This window comes from Pungitius pungitius, chromosome 10 (assembly GCF_949316345.1).
Source record: "Pungitius pungitius chromosome 10, fPunPun2.1, whole genome shotgun sequence".
Lineage (NCBI taxonomy): Eukaryota > Metazoa > Chordata > Actinopteri > Perciformes > Gasterosteidae > Pungitius > Pungitius pungitius.
The window spans coordinates 732,470-759,478 of NC_084909.1; the positions used below are offsets into that span (position 1 = coordinate 732,470).

At 44.8% G+C, this 27,009-nt stretch overlaps 1 protein-coding gene across 3 annotated transcripts in view; it reads right to left on the reverse strand.

Annotated features, from left to right (window-relative positions):
- Window positions 1-27,009, reverse strand: part of lrp1bb (low density lipoprotein receptor-related protein 1Bb) — a 209,423-nt gene that overhangs the window by 122,763 nt on the left and 59,651 nt on the right. For all 3 annotated transcript variants that reach the window (XM_062565194.1, XM_062565193.1, XM_037487848.2), the window contains exons 2-9: window positions 20,880-21,017; window positions 9,690-9,809; window positions 8,993-9,121; window positions 6,053-6,313; window positions 5,600-5,762; window positions 2,240-2,462; window positions 590-782; window positions 322-465 (exon numbers count right to left, since the gene is read on the reverse strand). In XM_062565194.1, the coding sequence (XP_062421178.1) occupies window positions 322-465; window positions 590-782; window positions 2,240-2,462; window positions 5,600-5,762; window positions 6,053-6,313; window positions 8,993-9,121; window positions 9,690-9,809; window positions 20,880-21,017 (1,371 nt within the window). The remainder of the gene's footprint in view (window positions 1-321; window positions 466-589; window positions 783-2,239; window positions 2,463-5,599; window positions 5,763-6,052; window positions 6,314-8,992; window positions 9,122-9,689; window positions 9,810-20,879; window positions 21,018-27,009) is intronic.

A 27,009-nucleotide genomic window follows, 5' to 3' on the forward strand; every position in this document is an offset into this window, starting at 1 on the left:
CTATTGTCAAGTTCACAATGTCCGGCCTTTGATCAGAGCGGCCAAAAAAGCTACAGAGAAAAAACTTAAATCCTCATTATGATTATAATCAATCAGGCTCGCAACAGGTCGATAGCAGAACGTCACTTTCGAAATGGTCTATGCCCACCGGCGATAATATGACACGTGACCTTTACAGGCACAGCCAGCGTTAAAAAGGCCGCTAATGCCCGAGAAAAAAACCCAAAAAACGTTTTCATTTCAGGCGAAAGTCGAGATTCTTGTTCACCAACAACAGGAAACACCGGCGGCTGAGGGACGTGTGGTAAAACATGTACGTACTTTTACAGGACCGCCCGTCGGAGCCGAGGCTGTAGCCGGTGCGGCAGCGGCAGGTTCTGGACTTGTAGCTGCCGCTCAGGAGGCAGACATGAGAACATCCGCCCGGTTTTCCGTATGAATCCATTTGGCACGCTTGACTCCTGACTGTGGACATAATCATGAAGGACAGATAAATCATTACAAGTCAACGAAGCATCCTTTATCTGCACTCATACAGACCCCCCCCCCCCAGCCCCTGAGAAGACATGCACTTGCTGGTGTCCTTTACCTTTCGGCTGGGTGAGTTTGTGGTAAACACGGAGTCCTCTGGTACTCCCCAGGCTCGCTAATGTCCTGCTCTCCGCTGTGATGTTGAACCTGTGGATCCGTAGAAGCTCCACGGGGTAACTCCCTTTGGAGGGGTCCGATTGAGTGGCGTAAAGGTAGTCCTCAAACACAGCTAACGCATAAATGTATGCTACCTGCAAAACAAGAAGACCCCGAACACCCCCCCACGGTGTTTGTTTTGTGTTTTTAACATCACGAAGCCAAGAATAAGTCAAATCACAAGAGAAAACCACATTGAAAATAGCTTTTGTTAACTTTATCATGCAGTAAGCATGGGGGTGGGGAGAGGGGGGAGAGGGGGGTAGGGCTGTCTGTACATTTGGCAGCCCGCATGAAAAGCGGTGAGACCACTGGCCATGACGGCCATGTGATGAGCTGTGTTCACAGGAAGTCGACCTGAACTCACTCCAGGGCCGCGACAAACATGCATCAGAGTCATTTAGCCCTGGCACATACTACTTAAAAGGGTGTTTTTACTTTAAACACTTTAAACACTGTGTGGTCAAATAAAAGTGACGTCGCTATCCTGGACGTAATGGTGTCATTTTGAGGTATATATTCGTGTTGTGAAGGACACAACAAATAAAAACCCAACAGTGGCAAATTCATAAAACAATTTTGAAATTTTTGCACAGATAAGACAAAAAGAAGCATGCCACCCCGAGTCACGAGCTTCATGCACTTTGCACATATTTAACTGGTGAAATTTGACAGAAAAATTGGCCCCATTTGTCGCAGCAGTGAAATGATACGCATGTGCCATCACAGTATAATAAATTCCAAATACTATTCCTCTGCGTCACCTCGTCAATGAAGGGCGGTCTGCAACATGCTGTTGTTTTGCTTTTTCTCTCTGGCAATGATGTAAGACACGTGAATGATAATGGAATGCCCCCCCCCCCCCAAAAAAAGGTCAAATTAATAACGCTAAAAATCATAACTCAGCAGCGATGATCCAGTCTATTTGTGAATTTGTACGTGAATGTTCTGGAAGTGAACATTGTTTGGAAAATGACATGAGACCGTAGGCTACGGCAGGAAAAAACATACACAAGCTATGGGAAAGATGAAGAAGTGAGTTGCACTTGTCATGCACATGCAAGGAGGCCACATTATGCAAATAACACCTGCGTGAAAAATTTGGTATTTAAATGTACATTTTTCCTTCCTCATAAAGGGAAAGCACCTAAGTACAGAGTTGCTTGAAAAGGCCTTTTAATGAATAGTCATCATCTATGATGAAAGGCTTCCAGAGTGTACTACAGGAAAAGGGACTCTTGATATGCTCATTTGGAACACAGCCCCACATGTGGCCTCTCTTCACTAACCATCCCTATTCAAAAGACCTTTTTAATGAAAATGAGGAGGGAATTATAACAACAAGCCGTGAATATACCACCTGTCTTTCAACCACAATGCACGGTGCCCTAAAAATCAGAAAATTACAAAGCCCCTCTCATGAAACAATTTGCGGTCTCCTTAATGCAGAAGAAGAAGAAGACGGTGCTGACGAGAGAAGCCAGCGGTCTAATCACATGACGTCTGCTCCGCAACGGGTCGCTGTGAGGAAAAGTGTAGTGGCGACACTCACTTGGCTCCCGTGGACCACGGTGTGCCGGTCCCTGCCGTGGTAATCCACCACGCCGATGTAATCCAGGTAGGCGTCTGCCCAGTACACCAGCTTCCTGACCACGTCCAGCGCCACGGCTGTGGGCTGCTCGATGTTCTGATCCACCAGGCGGGTGCGATTAGTGCCGTCCATGTTGCAGCGCTCCACCTTGGCAACGTCCCCGTAGTCAGTGAAGAAGAGCATCCTGCGGGCAGCGTTTGAATGTTTAGCAGAGAGTCAAGACACCGATGCTTTGTCCTCACGGGTCATATTTGTCTGGCTCGATTCTACCTCCAGCTTTTTCATGAAACCGAATGACAACCGGACAATGTTTGGCTGGCAGTCGTGATTCTCAGTTTCTGTTCAACGGGGACAATTTATGGTTCTAACGGGCACTTTTGGGAAAGGTCTGCTTCGCTGAAGCACCCGGTGCATTTAGAGATAAGCTCCAGGCTACGGTGCTACGTCACATTTATTCACATTGAACAACATTAAAACTAAATCCGCCAAGTACAGAGTGAAGAAGTGACTTCTGTCGGCGCAAACAAAGTAGAAGTAAATAGAATATGCTTTTTATTTATTTCCTATAGCTGTGAACAGACCAGACCAACACAATGATAAACGTTTATTAGGGAGTCCCAAAAGTATTCATAAATTGAGTTTTATAGCAACACCTGCTTTTGCCATTATATTAAATTATTAAAAAGATAAAGCATGTGATGTGTTGGCTTACAAACATTTTAAACAAAGTGATAACAATAAACGCAAAGAGATTAAAACAACACATAAATGGAGTGTAAAATGAATGCTAGATAAAAGAAAGATTTAGTGGTAAAACAGCTGCATCAGAACGTATCAAACTGCCTTTTGAAAACTATTCAGAGCGGTTTCCTGTGATGCAGAGAAGCTCAATAACCTGCAGGCAAACGCAGTAAAAGCAGCGTTTCTACATTTCCTTTGTGGTAATTCTGAGGCCACTCAGAAGGCCTGTGGAGCACCTCCGGCTGTGTAGGTAGACATGAAATGACTGACAACGTGTGACGCACGGACCAGTGAAACTATTTAGTACCTCAAAGACTCTGAAGGAGGGATCTGGTCCTAAAATTCACGCAGCGTCACCGAGTATAAAAAAAAAAAAAAAAGACCTGCTCAGGTCTGCAGGCGTTGAGCCTTTGAACCTCGGGCCCAGAACCCGTCGGCAAAAGGAAGCTACCTCCACCAACAGGTGCACCGCCATGCGGCGTACGCATGGCGTCTGGTGTCTGGGATTAAGATGCTGCTGATGCTGGATTTGTGCACTCTGCAGGGTTTGATTTCTGGAATTGCGAAGCCCTGATATAACAAGATGCATAGGACCAGTAAAAATACTGAACTTTACTGTACTTTCTTGTTACTTGTTCTTCTGAGTTTGTATCTCTGTGTGGAAATGCACTTATTGTAAGTCGCTTTGGATAAAAGCGTCAGCTAAATGACATGTAATGTAATGTAAAAATGAGTATGGGTCTTACAGCTAAACAGCAGACCGTATGGACAACCATGAGATGCATGATCATAATTGATTCTTCAAATGTCTACTTTCTATCCTTTTTATACTCTTGTATGAAGTGCATCATTTCCTTCAGCTGCTGTCTTTGGCAGTTTTCAGTCTACCGTTAAAATACCAACAAACAGACAGAAATGTAAGAGTCATGAAAAACTAAAAGTATCTGCTGTGCAATTTATCTGAGATGCAATTTGCATTTTAACCGAAATAAGGGTCACTTGTAAAATATCAGTGCAAAATGTATCAAAGAACATGAAACCATTTTCTCATGTTCATATTTGTGTTTTCAAGTACCATTCTGTAAAAATTCAGACTAATAACTGTTATTTTTACAGAGGCTTTATTTTCAGCTATTTATTTTGGTTTTACTCTAGCACGACAATATTGTGTTGCAAAATAAAATATGTCAATCAAACGGTTTTCCTAATGCAAAGTAAAAATGAACGAAATGAGGACAAAGAGACAAAGAGACAATCAAATGGAGGAGTGCCAAACTACAAGCAGTGTTTCTCACACCGTGCAGCAGCTTGCGAACACCTCCCTGACTTATTGTGTTTTCACTCCAATGCTTCAGCCTGACAGACCTTTCTCAGACAGGCTTCTTCCGTCGTACATCTCTCACCAATTAGAGACAGAAGGAGGCCTTGGCCAAGCTTGTGTGTCTTCCACAGTGAATCTCCAGTGGCCAGCAGCCCACATCACGCAATGGGCCCCTCGCATCAATGTGTTTGAGTCATGTGATTATGAAACATAAAAATAAAAAAGCCTCACAACTGGGTTAAAATGAAACTCTAAGGTAAGGGGGGTGCACTGCTGTATGATGCACGGCATTTAATGAGAGTGAGGAGGTGATGTCAACTAAATATAAACCGCCTTCGTCATCAAGAAAACCGCATCTAAAACAAGTTGTTACATGAAGTGCAGTTTAGGTAGACCTCCACAAATGAGCAGTGGTAATGAAATGTAGTTCTGCTTCACACTGATGTGTTGAGATCCAATGTGTGGATTGTCCCGGCCTTATGGCTGCTGCAAGTGACCCTTTATAGAATTGGTACAAAGCCTCTGAGGCTCATTCAACTCAAAAGACACATCACCAGAATTAGTGTATCGAGGTTTCTAAAATGATGCTCAAATGCGCCCCCGGCCTCCTGCGAGGCCTCGTATGAGCGTAACGCCGTCTGGCTCCCTGGAAAGAAGAGGGCAGGAGAGGCTGTGAGCTGCTGAAAGTGGTTCAGATTCTGCTGCAGCCGCCGGCCGCAATTTATTTAATTCTGTGCTTTTGTTTTCTTTTGTTTTTCTGCATGATGACACATGGAACCCCTTTAATAGGCTCCGTGTGCCTGTCAACCACATGCTGTAGATGTTTCAGTTTTCACTGTGAGAGGTGTGGGGATATTTTTCCCTCTGCAGTTGTTCAGCTTTTTTTTTTTTATGATCTCCACGGAGGCAAAAATCAAGTAATGGAAAGTCCTGAAGGGGCCTTTTTTTTACTGACGGGTGTGGGGTGAAATCAGTGAATACAAATTAATGTCTCGACAGTAGAAGATGTCTGAAGCATCACCAGCTATCCACCAAATTACACAGCTCAGAGGGAGGAAAGACAGGGAATCATTTAAATCCCTTCATGGAAACTCACTCTCATTCATCCAAACCACTCAATTGCTATGCAGCGAGGTGGTTTTTTTTCCCTTCTCTTCTCTTCTGTGAATGTTTTATCTTTTAACACAAGATGCACGATGATGAATGAGCCGCGTCGTACTTTTAGAGAAGGCGCATCCTATGGGCTCCGGAGCACTCACCCCATTAGAGGATCCAGAGCTATTCCTTTAGGATTTAGCAGGTCCAGTTGTAGGATAGTAACACACGTGTCCCCGCCGTGGTTACAAACAAATATCCTGTCTGCGGTGCCGTCCAAAAAATAGAAGTTGCCCGTCAGCCAGTCGATGGCCATGTTCTCCACATCTGCAATAGACACGTTGGGTTAGATGTAGGTAAATGTGGTGTGAAACGCATTTCACCTGCACGACTACCAAAGAAAGAAATCCAGGGGAGATGAATCAATATCTCAGAAACTAAAGGATTCGGTCCCACACATTCCCCCATGATGCAATTAACCAACAAAAAAAACACTTTTTAAAAGGCTTGACTTTGTGAAACCTGCAGGTTAGAAGGACAGCTGTGAGTGTGGGGGGGGGGGGGGGGGGGGTCATGAGTGTAGGTCGAGGCTTAATGAAGCGGCTCCGAAAACGTACGTTGCAAGCTCTGCTGTGTTGGTATTTCTTGTTCCCGCGTGAACCCGCGCAGGTTCCTGGTTTCGGCGCAGCGGAGGCGCCCCGAGGACTCGCCGTCGGACAGAACCCAGCACACGCTCTCCTGGTCGTGCCGGAAGTCCAGCGCCAGCGTCCCGTTTGCACTCAGAGACCTGAGGGGCTGCAGGCCGGTGCCGTTGAGATGGGTGATGACAATGCGCTCGGAACCACCCATGAGTAGCATCGGACGGCTGTCGCCGGGGTCTAGAGGGAAAATGTGTTTGTTGACCACGGACAAAGGAAAAGGGTCTGAGTGGCAGACCAATTTCTCACTACTCAAAGAAAATGAGACACCAAGAAGTCATGAAACAGAGTTTCTCTTTGTCAGAGTTTAACTGCTGCTGCTTCACACAAAATACCTCTTACTGCTCTTTGCAACTTTATTAGTTGCCTCTTAACATTTACCCACAAAAGACACCGCATCACAGGTTTTGATTGAACAAAACCTCAATTAAATACAATTAAATACATTTCATTTGAATGTCCCACCCTTAAACAGACATCAGGGGATTGTAGGTCCACTGTGCTCATATCTTTCACTTTATTTCATTCAAAGAGTTCTAAAAGATGCCTTGAAACCGGCCGGCTCGCTGCATACATCCCTAAAGAAACAACAAAAAAAACATCCATGGGAATCCAAAAAATACCGTCGACCAAGGTGATCAGAGGAGCGCTGCTCGAGATACGCAAGGAACAGACAGTCAAGTCGGGGAAAGACAAAAAAACCCGATAAGCGGCTTTATCGGTTTCACCCGCTAAAAAAAGGGCCCTTACTTATCCCAGCCTTCCACGCGCAGTTCAAGTCGGGGGCCGGCCTCCTCCTTAATGCAGGCGCCACATCAGCACGCCCGCTCACGTAACGGCGTCCATCCCATCATCCCTCTGAATCAACTCCTAGGAGCCACACGTATTTCTCCCACACTCAGTGGGCGGACGGGGATCCCGACCAGGCTCCTTTGTCTCGCCTGTCGAGCATGAGAACCGCCGGGATGTGGTCGGCGAGAAAAAAGCAAAGCGGACCGCGGCGTTTGTGTGGCGCGTTATTTGGATCGCGCGTTCAAAAGAGAAAAGCTCTCGGCCGTAGACCTACACACAGGCTTAGTCACGTAGTGGCCTTTTCACCTGCTAATCTGTTGTTCTATTTGATTTAAATGGGAGGAATTGCTAGTCTTTTAAAAAAAATATATATAAACCTTTAAACACTGTTGCATTTGTCCAGGTGCCAGGTACTATAGCGTCGTGATAACTTCTAATGATCTGAGCACATCTCTAAGTATCCCGACAAAAAGCCTTATCACTGCACCACCCGACCCCTTAGAGTTCCATTATCTCACTCGTTCAGTGTTTGGAGAATAACTCTCCACCTCTCTGTCTTTATTCGCCTCTGCTTGAGAAACTCAAGCCTCTTGAGAGTGATCCGAACTGGTCTTTTTTTAAGGGCTGGGATCCTTTGTGAATTACTTGTATGCTAACTAGCATCTCGTCTTAACTCTAAGGGGGAGTCCTTAGAAGACGAAAAAAAAATTCTGTCCCTGGGAGTTAATGATTGTAAAAAGAAGCTTCAGTAGAACAGTCCCGTGAAAATTTGCTGTCTAGTGATGTTAGTAGCCTTGTGACTGCTTTATGCAAATCTGATTTAAAAAAACGAAATGACTTTGTGTGGAACAGAATTGTTGGTCTACATCATCACAGAGAGCTTGTGATCTTCCTTTCAACATGTGCTTTCCCAGTCTGCTGTGCAGTGGGGGAAGCATGTCTACTGGGTGTATGAACTGTTTTTGGTGCCGAACAAGTTTCCCCGACAGGGTTTAATAAAGCTTAAATGCAAAGATAAAGGGCATCATTAAAATTAGCAGCGATTGCTCTGCTTCTTTGGAACAAGCTTCTCGCATAATATTGTGCAGGACCAATACAGATATTTCTTGCAACATGCAATAAACCCACACTTCACTGACTCAAGTACCTGCTGTATTATAGTGAAGTTCATTATTAAGCCAGCATTAAAATCCTCAGCACGCTTTAGAGATGGATTTGCAAGGAATACAAGTAGCATAACGAAATACAAAATCTTTAAACTTTAATCTGAACCCCTTCAATATTAAGACCTCAAAAACAACATCTGTGCTGCTGAGTTTCCACCTCAATCTTACACTCATCACATTGATATGTTTTTCATTCCCTGCTACTCCTCATCCTCCAGCCACAGAGAGCTCTATCTGACATTTATATTCATGAGCTGTTACAACTAATGGTAACCCCGTAGTTATCCCTGTACCACCATCGCTCTCTGCTGAATTAATATTAATGCATGTGAGCATTGGGTTCAGTTAAGTTTATGGGTAATCATATTCACTTTATTCCTGGTAGGATTTAAGTCACATTGATTAAAAGCTGCAACGGTGGTGTTCTCCCCCAGCTAGGTGTGCTGGGCCTCCAGCTATTTTCAACCCGTACATAGTGACAACACCCTTATAAAAAAAAAAATCCACATTCACTTCAAGGTTCAACGCGCAACACAAAAATACCCAGCACAACATTAACGTGTTCACGCAAAGACGAAGGACCACCAAAACACAGAAAGCTCTTTGGGCTGTTTTACTCGTTAGGATGGATCTGTTTCCGGCATCATCCATAAATCAGCCTGACGCTGCTCATTGTCTACTCCAGACTGCTCCCACTTAAAATCACATGCTCATTAATTTTATGATTATCCAGGTACTGACCATGTCTCCCCATTCTCATGTGGGTGATATACGTGGTGACCGGTGAACCGCATCCATCTAAAGCCCCACAGAAGCTCCTGAAGGATCGAGCCAGCAACCCGACACGCTTATTGTTAGAGATGAAACGCACCGTTCCACGATGCAGGCGTGTGCCGCTCACCTTGTTTGGCTCTGCAGGATCTCCGGTCGGGCTGCAGGATGTATCCTTCTGTGCAGCTGCATCCGTATGACCCGTAGGTGTTGGTGCAGGTTTGGCTGCATGCGCCGTACATGGCGCATTCATCATGGTCTTATAGGAAAACGGAAGAGAGTCATTTGTAACAAATTAGGTGTGCTCAAACATGACCTAAATACATAAAGTATACTAAATGTGGCCTCACTCTGGCACCTCAGGCACAATTACTTTCATAACCGATGAGCTGCGGTACCCTACAAACCCCTCTTTCTCTCTTCCTCGTGTCTCCCCCCCCAGAACAAGACCGAGTTCAAGGAGCAACGATGCAACGTTGTTAAAGCCATGTGGTCGGTATGAGGCTCGCTGGCTGGCTGTCTGAAACCAGGCCCGTGGGGGGGGTTAGCGACACAAAGAAAAGTGTGCGCTGTATATACACCTTATACAGCGTGTGCATGCGCGTGTGTTGGGGTGTGTTGCAGCGTACGAGGAGGGGGCCGCGCCTGCAGACGAATGGTTCTCATATACCAAGCACCTCCTGCTTATTCATCTGGGGGGGGGGGGAGGGTCTTGCCGGGGGCAAAAGGAGAGATTGGTGTGAAGGAAAAAAAAAAAAGAAAAAGGGAAGGGAAATAAGGCTCTGGCTCCCCGGAAAGAGGCCCCCACCAGCGCAGCTGAATCCTACCTCTGCAGCTGGTGCCGTCCTCGCCGACCTCAAAGCCATCGGCGCAGAAACAGAAGGTGCCGTTTCTCGTCATGACGCAGCCGTAGCGGCACCGCAGCTCGTGGCAGGCTGACAGGAGCTCTGCGGGGGGGGGGGGGGGGGGGGGGGGGGGGAAGTGAGGATTGGAGAAAAGGGAGTTGAAAGAAACGTGGAATATGAAAATGACTTTTTTGGATCGTAGCCTTTTCAGTCTCATTTGGCAAAAACAAAAAAAAACAGACCAAGTTCCGTTGGCTCCATTTGAATCGGTGACCCAGCAATCATTGACTTATTATTACAACTTATTAGCAGCCTTGGATTCTGAAGTCGTCATCGTCGGGCACATTGACTGACAGGTGGCCGCCCTCAGGAAGCCCCAAAACACTCTCATTTCCCATGTATTTTCAGAATGTTTTTTTAAGGGGGGGGGGGAGGATAATGATCCTCTCTTATATTTATGCAGAAAGTAACAAGCAGCGGCTCATTATGGCACGATGAAAGTTCAGCAGAATGAATAGCACAAAGTGAAAGCATAACCCCCCAAACAGGGATTTAATTGAAGCGGATTGATATGCCACCGCTGAACATTAATTATTGTCAACTTACGGAGATAAAAGATAAAAGCTTGCATTGGCTGTCATCGCTCTTTTCTCTGCTGAGACTTTATGAAATGCTGCAGAAGAGGAACAAATCATTTCTAGACAGGGTGTATTTACATTCAACAGTGTAGTGAGGACTGAGCGCTAATCAAAGCCTCAATGATCAGAACTGTCTCATCGACTAAACAGATTTTTAGGAGTTGGAATTATGTCAGTGGATCAGACCTTTAACACTTACTGAGCTATTGGAAGTCAATGTCTAAATGTCCTCTTATTGTGGCTTTCTTTGAGCAGACCAATTTGTCATCTGATGATAATAAATCAAACTGTAAACCGAGGGAAATCTAGTAATGAAAAATGGTGACAAGTTATTGAGTAACAATCCGGAGGCACTTCCTCATTAAATCCCAAATAGTGAGCACAAAATCAAATCAAAACAACGCCGTTGATATTAACATAGGCAGGTTGAGATGGAACTACAGTGGTGAACTCTTTTTTTTTTTTTTATTTCCCTCAGTGGAAAGTTTGACTGACAGGAGGCTGAGTGGGAAATAACTGAATTTTCATTTAGGGGCAAACTATTTCTTGAGGTGGTGTGAGAGCAAGCAAACAGTGAAGTATTAAAATGGTAAATGCCCAGTAGCCTTTGGTCTTCAATGACCACAGAGAGACGGATTTGGGTTTTTTTTTTTTTTCTACACTCACTCGCTCATGGAGGTGACATTATTGAAAGGGCTTTACCTCAAAAAAACTACCAAGATGATCTGGAAACAAACCCCCTGCTGAGAGGCATGGTATTGCTTTTCTGTGTTTAATAGATATGTTGTTGACATTAATCATTCCGTGACAAAGCTTTCCTCTATTTATTCAGACAGTTGGAAAAATGTGACTTTCAGGCACACTTTTCTGTGTTTTCCAAATACTGCTGAGCTATAAATGTGCAAGCATCAATGTATTCAAACACTTTAGGTCAAACAAAGAGTCTGCACAAGACCAAAAGTCTATGAGCCAACGTCACACTGGGATTCAGCTCAACTGAGAATGCACCATATTTATTGTCATATCACGTACTGTACGGTAGCAAGATCATCAGAATGTCAAAATATACTGGACACATTTTCTCTGTACGTCCAATTAAGGAGAGTTGTTTAAAAAAAAAGACATGAAATGAGAACAAATAGTCATTTGTAGACATGCAGATACACATATGCATATGTATGGATAAACTAACATGCACTCTAACAACTGTGACTCGGTGGCTACATCCACGATTTCCCAAATGTATTTTCAGCTCAATTATACCAGAGGCCATTAAATGTTCCTCTCTGAAACAGCCAATAGGTCGGCGCCGATACCACATGTCCTAATGTGACGTAATGCGATCACTGAGATCCAATTAAGCTACGGCATGTACCCTGCTTTGATAAGCTCTGTATTGTGCATGTTTGACTGGTCATTACCAATCACACCATGCACACTACATTAGAAACATGCAGCAAATAAGAGGATTTTAACAAATGGGAAGTCTGAGTCTTATAAAGACGGTAATATTCATTTTTCAACCTTGGCCACAATTTAATTCTATTTTTTATATGAAATGCTTTTAAAGTCTAGACTTTTATTGACTGTTGAGTTCAAAATGAGAGTGGGCCAGCGATGCTGTTATCAAGGCCAAACTGGAGTCACGGCTAAAAGGCAGTTAAACACATGTAGGAAAGCTATTGAGTGTGGGCTAAATGTCACGTGAAGCTCTATAACAAAACGGCCAAACATCGAGTGCAATAAGCCGGGCATCATAGAGACGTTTGGGGGAAACAAAGTGGAGGTGTTTTGTAATCAGCTACAAACACCAAATGAGAGGCGTGTGTTCGCTCCGATGGCCACGCGGTGATCTGCTGTGAGACGCTTTCTGCACTTTGAATATGGCAATCAAAAGAAAAATAACGTAATTCCGACTATTACCAAGTCGTCGCATCCCGTATGCACCTCTGCGAACATTCCCACCTGAATACAATGACAGGTAAAACGTTTAAACATGATGCCTAAATATGTCAATATGTCAACAATGGTGGGAACTCAAAATGAAAACGGCGGGCCGTCGACAGGCGGTTTAAAAACTCAAGCTGCCTCAAACACCTCTTGTTTACCCGCTCTCAAGCTTGTGCGTGGAGCCCATGTGACCTGTGCGTCGCCCCCACGCGTCACGTGACGCGGCTTCCCTGTCGTGGGGGCGGCGCGCAAAAGGGCCGCGCGGCGGAGTGGAGACATTCAAAAGGTAATCCTCACGTCTGCTCAGAGACGCCGGATCACCAGCCTTCCCCTTTTGGGGGGAACCGTGAGTGCAGAAGGGATTGTAATACCTGCCACTGAGCCGGCTTGATGCGTTTCCTGAACCTCAAACTACGCACGCCGTGAGGCATGATGCAGCCCAGGCAGATGGTAAGGAGAGTAAACTTAAAGCCAGGAACACCAAACCTAATGTGTGTGTGTTTTTTTTCTCAAAATAGTTAAATGAACTGTCGTTCCACTCATGCACTGCGTGTTACGAGATGATACAAAATAAATGAAGGTTTGCTTGAGAAGACACCGCTAACAAGCTCACAGAGCGCCGCGGGAGCTGTTGATGTAACGCGACCTTGAGGTACAGTCTATTAAGGAATCAGGGTCCATTTCATCAGGCCGCTCTAAACCCTCTTTGACAGGAGGCCTGTTAGTCCACCTTCAAGGATTTACACTTTCCCTGCAGGAACACCGACCCGACCCGACCCGTAAAACCACTCCTTCTAAACGCTGTAAAGCACAAATCGGCAGCAGGACGCAGCCCACCCGGCGAAGCCTCGCGCCCCCCCCCCCCCCGCGTGGGCGACAGAAGACCCGCCCAAGTGGCCCAGTCGGTGCCAGGCGTAGGTCTCGTTAGGCCGGGACACACACACACACACACACCACAGGAGAACTATCATACACGACAGTCGCGGCACCAACACGGTCGGACCCCGAGGATTCGCGTGGTTCGCGTCTCACTCCGCGGCATCGCGCAGACCAACAAAAAACTCAAAAAAATCCCAAATCAAAGCAAGAAAAAGAAAAAGAAAAACTCGAGTAGATCACTGTGAGCCGTGGCCCGTTCAGCGCCGCAGATGGCAGCGCATGAATGATGGAGCGCGGCTCTGTTGCTCCGCTTGACGGGCGAAGCGAAGACTAACCAAAGGCTAACAGTCAGAATGCCCCCCCCTCCCGTCCCCCCCCACCCCCCCCCCCCACCCCCCATCTGGCCCAATTACGGCTTCCTTTTGGGGGCGGCGGCCTAAGTCTCCGGATGGCGAGAACTCCGCAAACCTCTGCAGGCCTGTGGAGGCCCGTAATAGGAACGCGAACCCGACTCGGAGGTCGCCGGCTCGAGGACCTTCTAATGAGGGGATTTTCTCACCCACACATCAGCGGCTTAATCCATCCGGCAGGTCTGCAGCCGCGCGGTTGGTGTGCCCCGAGGTGCCAGAGAGTGACAAGATTGATTCCGCTAATGTGAAATTTGGGTCATAAATTCCCGGGGGGGGGGCGTTTGGATCATTCAACAGTTTTGCGGAGTGTGCGAAAGGGGAAATGTTATTTGTATGAGATGAGCAATGATTGCAGTGACACAATTTATTGACAAGGCTTTAGGAAGTTATCTGAGAAGCTCAAGTGTGTCAGCTTTGATGTGAAATGGAGCTGTCCGGATGGTCCAGAAGGTATAATTCTCCCCCCCCCAAAAAATTGAGAGATACATGCGTGTATTCATGTTGCTTTCAAGAAATTTAATCCCGCAGCTCAAACCAGGGGCTCAAATGTGACAGTAAACGCTGTTAATCCCTCAAAGCACAATTGGCGGAGGGATTTGGGAGCCGGTGCACTGGCAGGCGTCTGACATGCCCTTAAATATTGGAAGACACATCACGGGTGTCGAAATCATCCGGCGAAACAATGAAATTTTAATTCTGAAGCGCTCCCCGAGGAGGAAAATTTGCGGTAATAGGATTTGACGACGGCAGATTGTTTCCACGCACACACACATGAACGCCGAGCGCTGACACGGGGGGGGGGGGGGGGGAGACAACATCTCGGGCAGATCGCGGAGCCGCAAACAACAACAAGGCCTGAGACTCAACTCTGTCGAGTTTGATATGCAGCACTTTTAAACACATTGAAAACGACAAACCGTCTAAAAAAGTGAACACAGACGCACCGCCACGCTGCAGAGGACAACTGTCCCTCCGGCTCCTCGCTGTAAATGTTTCATCCATTAGAGGGGCTGATATTAAATAAAAATGCTAATGCGTCAGCCAGAGAGGCCCGTCGGCAGCGTATTTGCGACCTACTGAGAAACGCGAAAAAGATGATTGAGCTGTATTCATGCCTGGTCTCTTCTCATAAGGAGAGCGTCCCGTATCAAAGGCTCCTTTCGCTGCGTTGCTTTGAGTTGTGCTGCTGCAAAGTTAATCAAGTGAGATAATTGAATGTTGTTCACAGACGGAGGGAAAGCGCACGCTTGACATTGTTTAGTTTCCACAGGATTTACCGTTAGAAAATAAAGAGTAACTTATATTACGTTTTTTTTTCTTCTGCATTTCTATTTATTTATTTATTTTTTGTGTCAGCATCTCGCAGTCAGAGACCATTAGAAAAAACAACAATTAGGGCGCGTGTTTGCCGGAGAGGATGAAACGAGGAGACGGCGTTTCCTCGCTGCCACGTAAGTAATGAGATTTTTTTTTTTTTTTTTCGTCTGTTGTTTTTCAGCCTGTGGACAACAATTCAAATCCCCAAATAGCTTAAATCAGCGTGTTGTCCGCTGAGGGTAAACACAGCGCCGCTGACAAGTTGTGCAGTGATATGGGAACCTTCATTGCATCAAAGTCCAGATTACCCTTACGTAGCAAAAAAAATAGGATTCATACATCTTGTAATCAAGCGGATTCATAGACGGCGTGGAAAGCGGCGCCTCGTCGACAGCATTGTGGCTGATGCTAATTCCACTTCCACAATCTACTTACTCTCCAGGAAGCAAATTAGTGGCGTTTCTTCACCTTGTCTTTCTTGAATCATAAATCAAGTCAATTTTAGTTTTCTTTTTGGAGCTCAGAGATAATATGGATCGTATTACATCGGAATCCTCAATGAGGAAACAAGTGAGTTAACTTTATGTGAGCATGCACTCACACTGACAACATACTTAATCAAAGTATCTCATAACCGTCAGTAGATGAGGGGGCGAAGTTGTGTTCTTGCATCAGTTCAAAGTTCAAATATGGATGTGTTGCACATTTCCTTATTCGGGCACACCAGGAAAGTTCAAAATAAGAAAAATGCTTTAGACCCATTCGAGACCATTTTAGCTCACGTTAATGAACGATAGTGATCCTGGAAACTGCTCAAACCCAAACGGGACCTTTACCCAGTGGGTGAGTCCAGAAAAGGCCGACAAGCACCTGGTGATCATGTTGAACGCTGACGCTGATGTGGATGTCAGCGTGTTTCAGGTTTCACGGCTCTGACCCCCCCCCCCCGTCGATGTGATGAGCTTCGAGGTTAACTGAGCTCTCCTAATAACCCTTAAAGCTCAGTAGCTGCTGGGCAGCCTCCTCTACGCCGCTCATGGGGAAACAACGCCACGCTGTTGGTTTATTTAAGCAATAGGGTACGAGATGCTGCACTTTAGGCGTCCGTTAGGCAACCCCTTACTTTATTGGAGATAAAGAACAGCCTCAAGTGCCTTATTGCTTTCATAATACAGTTTCCAGAGACATTATAATTAGTAAATAGCTGCACAAACTAGTTGTAGCCACCAAACGTTGTGTATCGCATTTCAGTAGCGTAGATCGGCCAATCGGCACCGAGCTAAAAACTGAAAAGACAACTAACCACCGCCATCAATCTAACTTTAGATTAGATTCTACTTTATTGTCATTGCACAGGGTACAAGTACTGAGGCAACAAATGCAGTTTAACATCCAACCACAAGTGCAAAAGAGCAAAAAGTGCAGAGTATGTGCATATGTAAAGTGTAATAGTGTATAAATAGATATGTACAGTAAGAAATAGTGTGCAATAACAGTCATTAACTGTCATTTTGAGTGCTCAGTGATATTGAACGCTGACTCTCAACCAATCAGAAGGCTGTATTTCATCTACCCGTGCTGTAAACTTCATCATGCGCACACACCCACGTGCCGACGTGGCGATTGATGAAGCACGTTGTTTCGAGACGGACCGAAGAAAACCTTAATTTATGACCCTCGTAGATCCACACGCGGATAATCAAAGTAAATTCAGATGACCGATTTGGTTTGGGGCCGCTGTGGTGGCAGCGTGAGCTGGTGATGCAGCTCTTTGGGAAGGTGAGCGCGCACTGTGTGTGTGTGACTCAGGCCTCAATCATCATCATAGTCTACAACTCCAGCCAAGCATCAATCATACCTAAAGTTGGCTGTTTGTGATATTCAAATTGCCCTTTTTTTGATCGCAAGGGGGATTTATCCTAATCCTAATCCCACCTACCGACTCCGCCATGGATGTCAGGTTTCCATTGGCCAATAGCTTGGGCTAAAGATGAATGTAATGCTTTGGGTGGAGCAGTCGATCTGGGATAAAAATACCAGAGTGCGTGTAACAGACCTTGTGTAACTCGTGTTAGTGGTCAGCTTTTAAATGCTGCTCCCCCAATTCTGTGCTACTGAATGGGACATTTGATCAGGACCAGTAGCATCTACAGAGAGTTAGAGATTAGGTATAATTCAGAAGGCATTCCTGCAGTATCAACACACAAACAAAATCAAATGACTAAAGTATTGTGTTCCTGACAAAAATATGATGGAAAGCTGAAAAGCTATTTCATTAATTATTGGTTGTTGCGCTACAATTAGCATGCAACTCCCTTCTAATTGCATGTTCCCCCTCCACACCGCGTGCACCGAGAAGGACGCGGCTCACGAAAAGGGGGGGGGGGGCGACGCAACTGCACAGCAAGGTCGTGACTCCAATCTCACAGCCGTGCTTAAGCCAATATCCACACTGCCATGAAAACGGAGCCCAGATTATGATGCTTTCTATCAGCAGTAACTGACTCATAAAACCTAATGCTCATGATCTTTCTGGGCGTTCGCACAGAGAAACGGCTGCATTCGTTTTCCCTGGAGCGACACAAGGTGTCAATTACAACAGACCATCGTGCGAGTGATTAAAGCCAACGTGCAGACTCGTTAGCGGGAATGCAGCATATTCATGGGACATGTGTAGCTGTACGCAATGTGTCGGATGGTACTTTCTTTTTGGTTTTGGTTTTTCCAGCGTGATATTACAACCGGGGGGTTGGCAGAGTCAGAAGAAGTCACAGGAGGATGAAATGCAATATATTATAGCGTCTCATATATTATGCTCTCTTCAAGGTCATAAATATCTGGATCTTTGCATACTAAAAGGTTCATAAACACTTTACACACGTACATTTTCTGCACTCGCCCTCTGGGAGATTCCAGCGTAAACGTGAGTAATTATCGGCGCGGTGGTGAAACAGAAGATGTGAAACAGCAGTCGACTAATCATTTGTGGCAAAACAACATCCGATAAACCTACAGAAGCCCATTAATGGTGTATTGATTGTTGTAGTCGCACGTCCCCACGTCATCATCACTGCACACAAATTCCCGAGCACTCGACGCTCAGTCATCTGTCTACGCAAGTAACGTTTGACCGAGGAGGAGATGAATGCGTTGTGTGGTATTTACAGGTAATAAAGGATTACATTTTCATAGTCAGATATAAATGTTTCTTCATTCGTTTTTTTTTTTTTAAACATCGCTATGAAATTAAAGCCTTTGTGAATGAATGTTATATTTGTTAAATACTACAGAATCGTTAATTGATTCATTTAAAAATGTTTAAAAAAACCCTCAAAAATAAGGATCTTTACCCATTGACAAAGTTGGGTAAAAATAATGTAAAAAAGCAAAAGCCACAACTTTTATGTAAACTGCACAGATTGTGTACCACAAACTCAACAGGGACTCAACGATTGTAATAAACTAATAAACTAAAGAGGTTTAAAGTCTTATCATTTCTCTCTTCATTCACTTTTCCAGCAAGGAATTTCTCTTTGTTGACTTGGTGCATAACAATAAACATTGAAAAACTCAACATGACGCAGCATGAATCACGTTGCATTGGCTCGAGGGAGTCGACCCCCCCCGCCCCCCCCCCCCCCCCCGGCCTGTGTGAGGGGCCGTGAAAACAAATGACCTACTGGACAGTTTAAACTACAGCGGCGACCCACATCCACTCTTCTGCGGTCGATATGCCGCCCCTGCTGGGACCCGGTTTGGAACAAGTGGGAATGCAAATGACTGCAAAGACTGCTGTAAATACAGTTAAAAGATATCCGGTTTTTTTCTGTTTTACGATCACTTTCCGTGGACTGACCTTAAGATAACAAATGAAGTCCGACGTTGTGTTTATTTAAGTGTGACATTTGTCTTCCCCGTTTGGCAGCAGCAGAGACTTCAGAGGCCCCCCAGCACAGCCCCCCCGAGCACGTGATGAAGAATGAGCAAGTTTCCTGAAGGTGAACGGAGAGAGTTTGCTGGTTTTCCATCTGGGCTCCTTCATATCAAGGCCTCCCGGGATCTTCAGCATGTATATTCATAAGAAGTGGGCAGGAACGGGAAGGAGGGGGGCGAGAGGGGGGGGGGGGGGGGGGGGAGTTTTGTAAGAGACCCAGCTGGTCGCCTAAAAACTTTCTCTTTGGTGACCTCAATTTCTCCTGCTTCCCGATGAGTGTGGTCCTCCCGTGTGGGAGTGAGCGTGCGACACAGAGTCCCTGAGTGAAAGGAGCAGGAGCCACACAATGTTTGTCACTACGTTTAAAAAAAAAAGGTGTGTAGAAGCAGAAAGACCACTTATTTATGTTTTCTGCATCGCACAATCAAGTTTACCTCCAGTCAAAGAAGGCTACTGAATGTTTGCATTGTGGTGTGGATTAATAGCACTCTGGGCACATTTTTCTTTCAATAAACACATTTGTAACCCAGCGGAGCCTATTTCTTCACGAGAAGGGATGTGTAAACTACACTATTATACGGACATGAAATGTGCATGTATGCAATTCACAAGGTTGGGGCTGTGTGGAACTGTTGCAAAGGGACAGGCGTGGAAGATGAGATACGGTCGATAGATCCGGTAAAAGCAAGGTACATTTGTGGTGTACACAAGGCTGTGGTGTACACTAGACTGTACACTACAGTACACACTGTGTACACTCTAGTGTACACAAGGCTGTGGTGTACACTAGAGTGTACACAAGGCTGTAGGAAGCTTATTGAACAGCTTGCATTACGTGTGAATAAAACATACCTTTAAAAAATAACTTCTCTACTAGCTTGTCTATTTCAAGAAGTATAAAATAACACAATAATAAAAGGTTTTTTTAGCTAGCAGATTATGAGATACATGCATATTTTGTTAGTATTGTTATTATTTGTACATATTGCAATTTACACTCCCGAAGCTTAAAATATCCAATAATGAATTCAACAAGAAACAATGTGCAACGGAAGATGAATTATTCGTACTCTTCCTCTTTCTTTACCAACTGAATTAAAGTTGGAGGATTAGTGAATTATTTGTCCTGCTGCTTTGTCTCCAAAAAGGAAACATTCATAAGAATAGAATTCCATTAAAACATCTTTGTCTGACCTTCCCTCTCCACATTGTTCTTTCTATAAAAAGGTGCCGGTCCTGCAGTGACGCCTCCGATAAGATAAAGAAATACGGCGCTCGGTGCTATCATTTTGAAATGGTGGGATAGAGCTCTATTAGAGCAGTCTAATTGGCTTCCATTTGGTGGATCTGTAATAAAGAGACGTTTGCAGTAAACGTCTTATCATCGCGGCGGCTGCTTCATGTTTAAAGGACTTCTTCCCACGAGCGTCTGGGCAGAGTGGGACGAGGTGACGGATGTAGCCGCCGACAGCGCGGCTCCCCGTGGCCTCGCCCCCCCCCCCTGCCTCAGTGGGTGATTTGACATTGTGAGGACACACCTTTGCAGCGTGGCACCTGGAACCAGAGATATCCAGGCGTATGGAAAAAAAATAATTAAAAAACGCCCTCCCTGGGCCGAATGAACAATCCGCGTAGGTGCATGAAATGCCACCAATGCATGCATCAGCAGATCATTGACCATCATGCGTTGAGCGTTGAATCTGTTCCAACTGGTGGATGGGTTAAGCAGTGAAAGGGAAAAGAATCCTTTTTGTCCCTCAGTCAAAGAGAGAGAAAAAAGGTAGCTCAAACTTACTTGATTAAGGTTAATAATACATTCCTTCATTAAGAGGGAGGGAAAAGTAAAGCTTTTTCCACAGATACATTTTTACAAATGTAATACAGATTTGATGAGTTAAATAAATTCCACAATCTTAACAAACCAAACAAACTGAGCGCAATCTGATTCATTAACATGATAATGAGAAGAAAAAAAAGCATTAACTTATTCATTCCAGACCCAAAAGGCAAAAGGGAAGGTTGTGGAAGCATCATTGAGGCCTACCTCGGCAGTGCACTCCCTCGTCGTAGCCGTCCTCGCAGTCTCTCGCCCCGTTGCAGAGCTTGTTGAAATGGATGCATTTTTTGGTGCCGATGCACTGTATGTGATTGAGGGGGCATCGGATCACAACCTCCTGCGCACCTGAAGGAAAAAAAAAAAGGAGAAATTGTAAAGCATGAATCATTGATATGCCATAACGGATTGGTGCGAAAGCAAACGTGCTTTAACAAAGTTTATTTTGCAGCATAAGGAGCAGAAGTTGCAGAAGGCGACCATATGTGGAGAAAAAAAACACATTTGCATATTTCATTGTCATTATCGTTTGCGAAGGCAGTCAAGAAAAATGCTGCAGGAAGTTTGTTCGCCAGCAGAATAAAAAAAATAAATACAATGTGCTGATACTTCAAGTCTCCCCCCCTCCCCCCCTTAAGGAAAGCAGGCAAACCCATGCATATGCAAATGTGCTTCTATTCTACACGGCATTGTGCTTTACACACAACAGATGTTTGAGGATCCATGGGGCACGGAGGGGGTCACGCGGCTCCTGGAGCGGCTGACCGGCGCCCGGTCACCCGCCCCCCCAGCACATCAGGTACGTGGACATCAATCACCGGTGTGACGCCGCAGCCACTTAACAGAAAGATTCATCGCCTACGTGATGGGGGGGGGGGTCCGTCCCAGTCCCCAGAGCCCCCCCCCCACCCCCCCCTCTCACCCCACACCCGCTCAGAAACCCACCTCCAAGCGTACTTTGGACCATCTTGTCCCCGGCAGTTACTTATTCGCAGCATCCGCTTCCACTCTGTGAGGTACGAGATGCGGCAATTAATGTCGCCGTTCCAAAGGGGGCCGTCGCCCGATGGGGATTTATGGAACTGATTCGCACAAGTAGTTGTGAGTGCGTATCGACACCCTAATGACTCATATTAGTTTCCCCTCCAAAGCATTTTTTATTACTTTGAGAGAGGCTTCGTCTTTATTGACTTTTTCTTGGCCATCTCTCCGGGACCCAGTGATTCACACTATTTCAGTGCCATATTTAGGGAAGTCAAATAGCAGTGACCTTGTCTGAGAGTTCATATTTCATGGATGGGCGAATTGGCAGCTTCATCCGCTGTAGTGCACAACGTCTTTGAAGCACTCCTTTGGGTTGATAACCGTGCTCCTTTTGCACATGTTGTACAAAATGTTGCATCAAATAGCACAGTTCCTAAGTAAATGAAAGGGTTAACTTCTTGTTATTGTAACTATTTTCAGAAATAAAATATAAGAAAAACACATTGTCAACAGAAAATGTGTGCGATGTATTCATTAAACGCAGGACTTGTTTGGTGGTGTTGATTTAATAAAACTAAGTAAAAAAAACTGCTGACATTTCACACATCTCACATAATTAGAATCAAGCTCAAAACGCGCCGCACTAGGAGTCAACGTGCATCTTGCAAATGTGCTATTTAACACAAAGCCGTGAGGGTCTGTGACAAAGCAGCGGCGTTGTCAGCCTCCCCCCCCCCTCGCTGCCTCGCCCCGTGAGCTCTAATCTGATGTGATGAGGGGAGGGATGTTGCATGAATATTCAGCGGCTCTGATCTGTCATGCAGGGGCACACAGATGGTCTCCCAACAGCTGAGGTGTTCCTGGATTCAACTCCCAGACCAGCGGAGCGCGCTGGAACGATCGCACTAAAGTCGTGCAAACGGGGGGGGTCGTGCACCGCGCCGTACTCTCCTCTTGAGTTTACCAAATTTACGGGAGTTTAAATGAAAAATCCGGCCTGCAAACCCCTCCAGAGGGTTCCTGCTTTGACTCACGGTCATCGGCCTTCACTCCTGCAGGCTGCACTGTAATCTTTTGACGTAGTTGCGTAGTTCGCTTCCCCCGTTGAAGGCCGATAGAGTGGGGGGAGGGAGGGGGCTGGGAGGAAGTCAAGGTCTGCCGTGGATGTGCAGAGGTTTCAGACCATGTGCTGACATCACATGGTTTGATTACGAGGAAGCACGGCCAAGCGGGTCGGAAAAATGACAACTTTCAGTGTGTGTTTCGGCGATTCCAGATTCAGTATATTTTTTTAAAATAATTAATAAAATTAAAAAGTATAACTTTTTTTTTCAATTTTCCAATCACTCAGAGCTCCCAGAACTGGTTTGATAAGCAAATCATGTGCAGAGATGAAATGGAAAATCACGCTTCAATTTATATTTAATACCAATATCAAGGTATAGCAAGTTCTTCATCAATATGTATTACCACATTATTACATTTCCATCTCTGAATACCACACATATATTAGAGGCACTGGGACAAGCACACATATATTTCTGTAATAATTGTACCGATTACGTGTTTCGTAACTAAAACATCGTTTAGATTTGTCGATTGTCGGATGTAATTAGATAATCATTCTGCTATATGTCTGCTCTTAGGATTTAATGAGGAGGAATCAGCTGGACAAATCTAATACCTCCGTTAATCATGTCCACAGAGAGACTTTTAATGTGGAATATCAGCAGCTTTGTTCATTATGATAATCTTGTTCATCCAAACCATTTGCAGTTTGTGCAGAATAATGACTCCCTAAAATAAAATAACTTTTTAAGGGGAAAAGGGATGTATCATATGATAAATAACACTGTTTAAATGAATTATCCGCATTACTGGGAATAAATTGTGTTCAATACATGAACCCTCAAGAATATATATTTGTGTTTATATTCAAAGACACGAGGTCGAAATGACAGCCGGTCAGCGTCAAGGCTTTTGGAGGTTTGTGGGATGGAACTGTGCGAAGATACCGGGTGAAAGATGCTGTGGGACAGGGTGGTGGAGGAGGAGGAGGAGGGTGGGGGTGGGGGGGGGGTGGGGGCTCTTCTCCTGGCTCCCAGTCACCGCTGATTACCAACACCTGCCTTCCAACAAGCTCATCGCTCTGCCGCTTATCAAACCTTTGTCCCTTTGTTGCAACCAAAAAAAAGGGGGGCAGTTTCTTGGGAGCAATCAGGGTGATTTCTTCTTCAAACTACCTTCCTTCCTTCCTTCCTTCCTTCCTGAACGGTGACAGGCGACTCCTCTCCCAAGCCGGTCCGCCTCTCACCGGCGGGTCACCCTGACCTCCGCTGTCATTAGCCTGCGCTCGACCTCTCACCATCCTCATGGCGTTTCGTTCCTATCCCTTATAGGAAGATAATCCCTTATCCACTCTCGACCTCTTGTTTCCTCCCCTCACTGATCTGTGACTGGAAGCTACAACGGAGTCTCGTATTGTTTCCTCGGCTGTCGCGCCAGTTCAGACACGTTTTCACACGGTGAACACATCCAACAATTAGCGCCGTTTGCTGGTTTGGTTACAGTTGCGTGTGCATAAAATGACAGTTGGCTGCCCATTCAACCATCTGTGGGTGATCCACTTGTAACTATAGGAGTATCATTTAAACTAGTGACAACTTTTCATGGATAAGTTGTCACATTTTCCCTGTGTTAACAGAAAAGGAATTCATCTTAACCTTCATATTCAGGTTTATTCAATTCATGTTCTTTGGTGGAGGAGGAGTGAGCAGAAAAGCTGTGACTAATAATTAAAATTAAATGTTGAAGTACGAGCCATTGAAAAACTGCAGGGGACGAAGATGAGAACTTTGAACTTTAGATATCCTGGCTGTTTTTTTTTTTGGATCGCTTCATCAAGTCCACCCCCCAGCGTTCTGTCTGCCACATCGTCATCATCTTCATCCATCGACCTTCAACAGGAGAACCTCCACTTCAAACGTCACGGTTCACCTGGAGTCCATTCCACTGGACACAGGGGTGGTAGGACATTTTAGGACAATTCTTCTTTTGGAAAAAATGTTTCCAATTGAACTCGTTCCTGAGAAGTTTGTTTTTACTCTTCACTTTTTCATATGTGGAATCGTCCATTTGTTGCAGTCTAATTGTGTTCTGAATAAACCTGTTGCGTTAAGCGTTATTTAGGTGGAATATTCCCCTGTATTCTGTCTATTGTGCACTGTCTCTAAGCGACAGCTGCACAGGGACGGGAGGGGGGGGGTGGGGGTTACACTAACATTGATCTCCGGGTTGATCCTCTGGGTCACTGGTGTGGAAGAACGCAGTAAAAGTGTACGAGCCAGGTCACTTTGCCTCTTTGAGCGAGTTAATCAAGTTAAAGCATCGACCACCGCTGGGAAGCAGGGACTCCTCCCGCGTGGGAGTCTGTGCCGAAGTCTTTGTTGTTGTCAGGATTAAAGCTCGAGGATGCTGGGGGTTAGAAAACGTCCCGCCACGCAACCACGTGGCTTAATTTGAACAACCGATGCAAAGAGGCGATATATTTGGCTTTGAGTGCCATAGAGTGTTGACAGGGTCATCATGGATGTTAACACCCTGCATCAGTTGGATTTTAAATCCAGCTTAAGAGCAGTGTTCAAGTCACTTGAACATGTAAACTATTGCCCTTTATGAATTTATTTATTGGAAAGCAAATGGCATAATTTCACAAATAACTGGTATTAGCTGGTATTGTGATTTGCAATATGTTTTATTCCTCTGCAGCCTTCCGACCCCTTAAAAGTTAAACGAAAATCCGATGGTGTGATGATCAAGCTCATGATTACATTTATTACTATTTTTGGTTTAACAGGATATGAAGCAAAATGTAAATACAGAAATTGGCATGTTTGTGTGAGGGCTCAGAGTCTCTGGAACATTCGTCTATAAAGTCTATAACTGTGCCGCAATTTTCCATTTATTTGTAGTTACACCTTGAAACTCATTGACAAACAAAGTCATTCTTTAACTATTCATTAATAGATGTATTTCATCAGTATACATTTTTTATATATTTGAACTTAAACCCTATTACTGCTATGTGTGTTATAGATATTTGTAATTATCATCACAGATTCTCCCTCGCGTAAAACTTTGCGTCCTTCAAAGTCGATCGTCCACTTTAGGAATACAAATGAATATTATTTGCTGCATGCCATACACACTGTTTGCAGTAAATGAGCGCTAAGCTGAGAAAAGCACCAGCCACGCAGCCCGAGCTACCCTCGCTTCTTGTGTGCAGTAGCTTATTATTTCCTGTAAATTATGCAGAGTATTCAATCAAGTCTATCTGAAAGAGAGGAGGAATCTGGCTGCGATTCAGCCGAATGATGCTGGCTGTTGGCATCCGTGGCATCCTGGCTGTACTGTTGTAATAAAGAATCAATATATCAGTCCACAGGGACAAATTACAACGTCTGGGACAATGTGGTGAAGCTGTACTTCATAAACGAGAACCAAAGACACAGGCAAAAAGAACAATGTGTCACTATTTGGAAAACAGCTACATAATTACTCAATAGAGATACTTTTGTGACCAACCATTATGCAAATGTTGCAATCTAATTGTTGTGGGGCCAGCTTCATATGAATAATACATAGAATATAGTGTAGTCAGAGAAGCTAAAACCAATATCCACAGAGAAGAATGATCTCATTAGGAGGATAATTTACGGTGCCGTGTTTAATGTTCACAATCTTTTATCAAACACACAATTAAATAGACTTGTCATAAAGTCATCTAAATAAAAACAAGTTTTAAACATTGACATATTATTGCACCTCGAAGGTGAACTGGTCTTTTAGCTCTGTTTCCCTCTCCCCCTCCAGCAGGAAGTAAATATAGTATAGATATTGATATTATCTTGCTCAAACGAAGGGTTTGGACCAGTCAAAATAAGAACAGACCAATTCTCAACCAAAGTGGCGGATTGAGGAGAACAAAAAACCTTAAAACAGGAGTACAGAATGCGGTAACAAAAGTTGATGCACATTTAAAGCCATTTTTAAGCCATCTTTTGGGCTTGGGGGCCTCTTTAATGGGGACCATGGTTGGAGTGAACCACAATGCAAGTGGGAGGGCATTTATTTTTCTCTAAATATCTTGTGGCACTAACGCAGCTCCCTTGAAACAATCATTCCTCCATTTTTATAGAGGCTCCCCATTAGTTATGATTAATGAATAAACAATAAAAGCCCAGTGTCACGGATTCATCCTCATTAAGAGTCGAGTACAACGCCACTACCACAGTGACCATGTGACCATACCAACGATGCTTCATTCGTCATATTCTGCCGCAGCAGCAGGGAGATA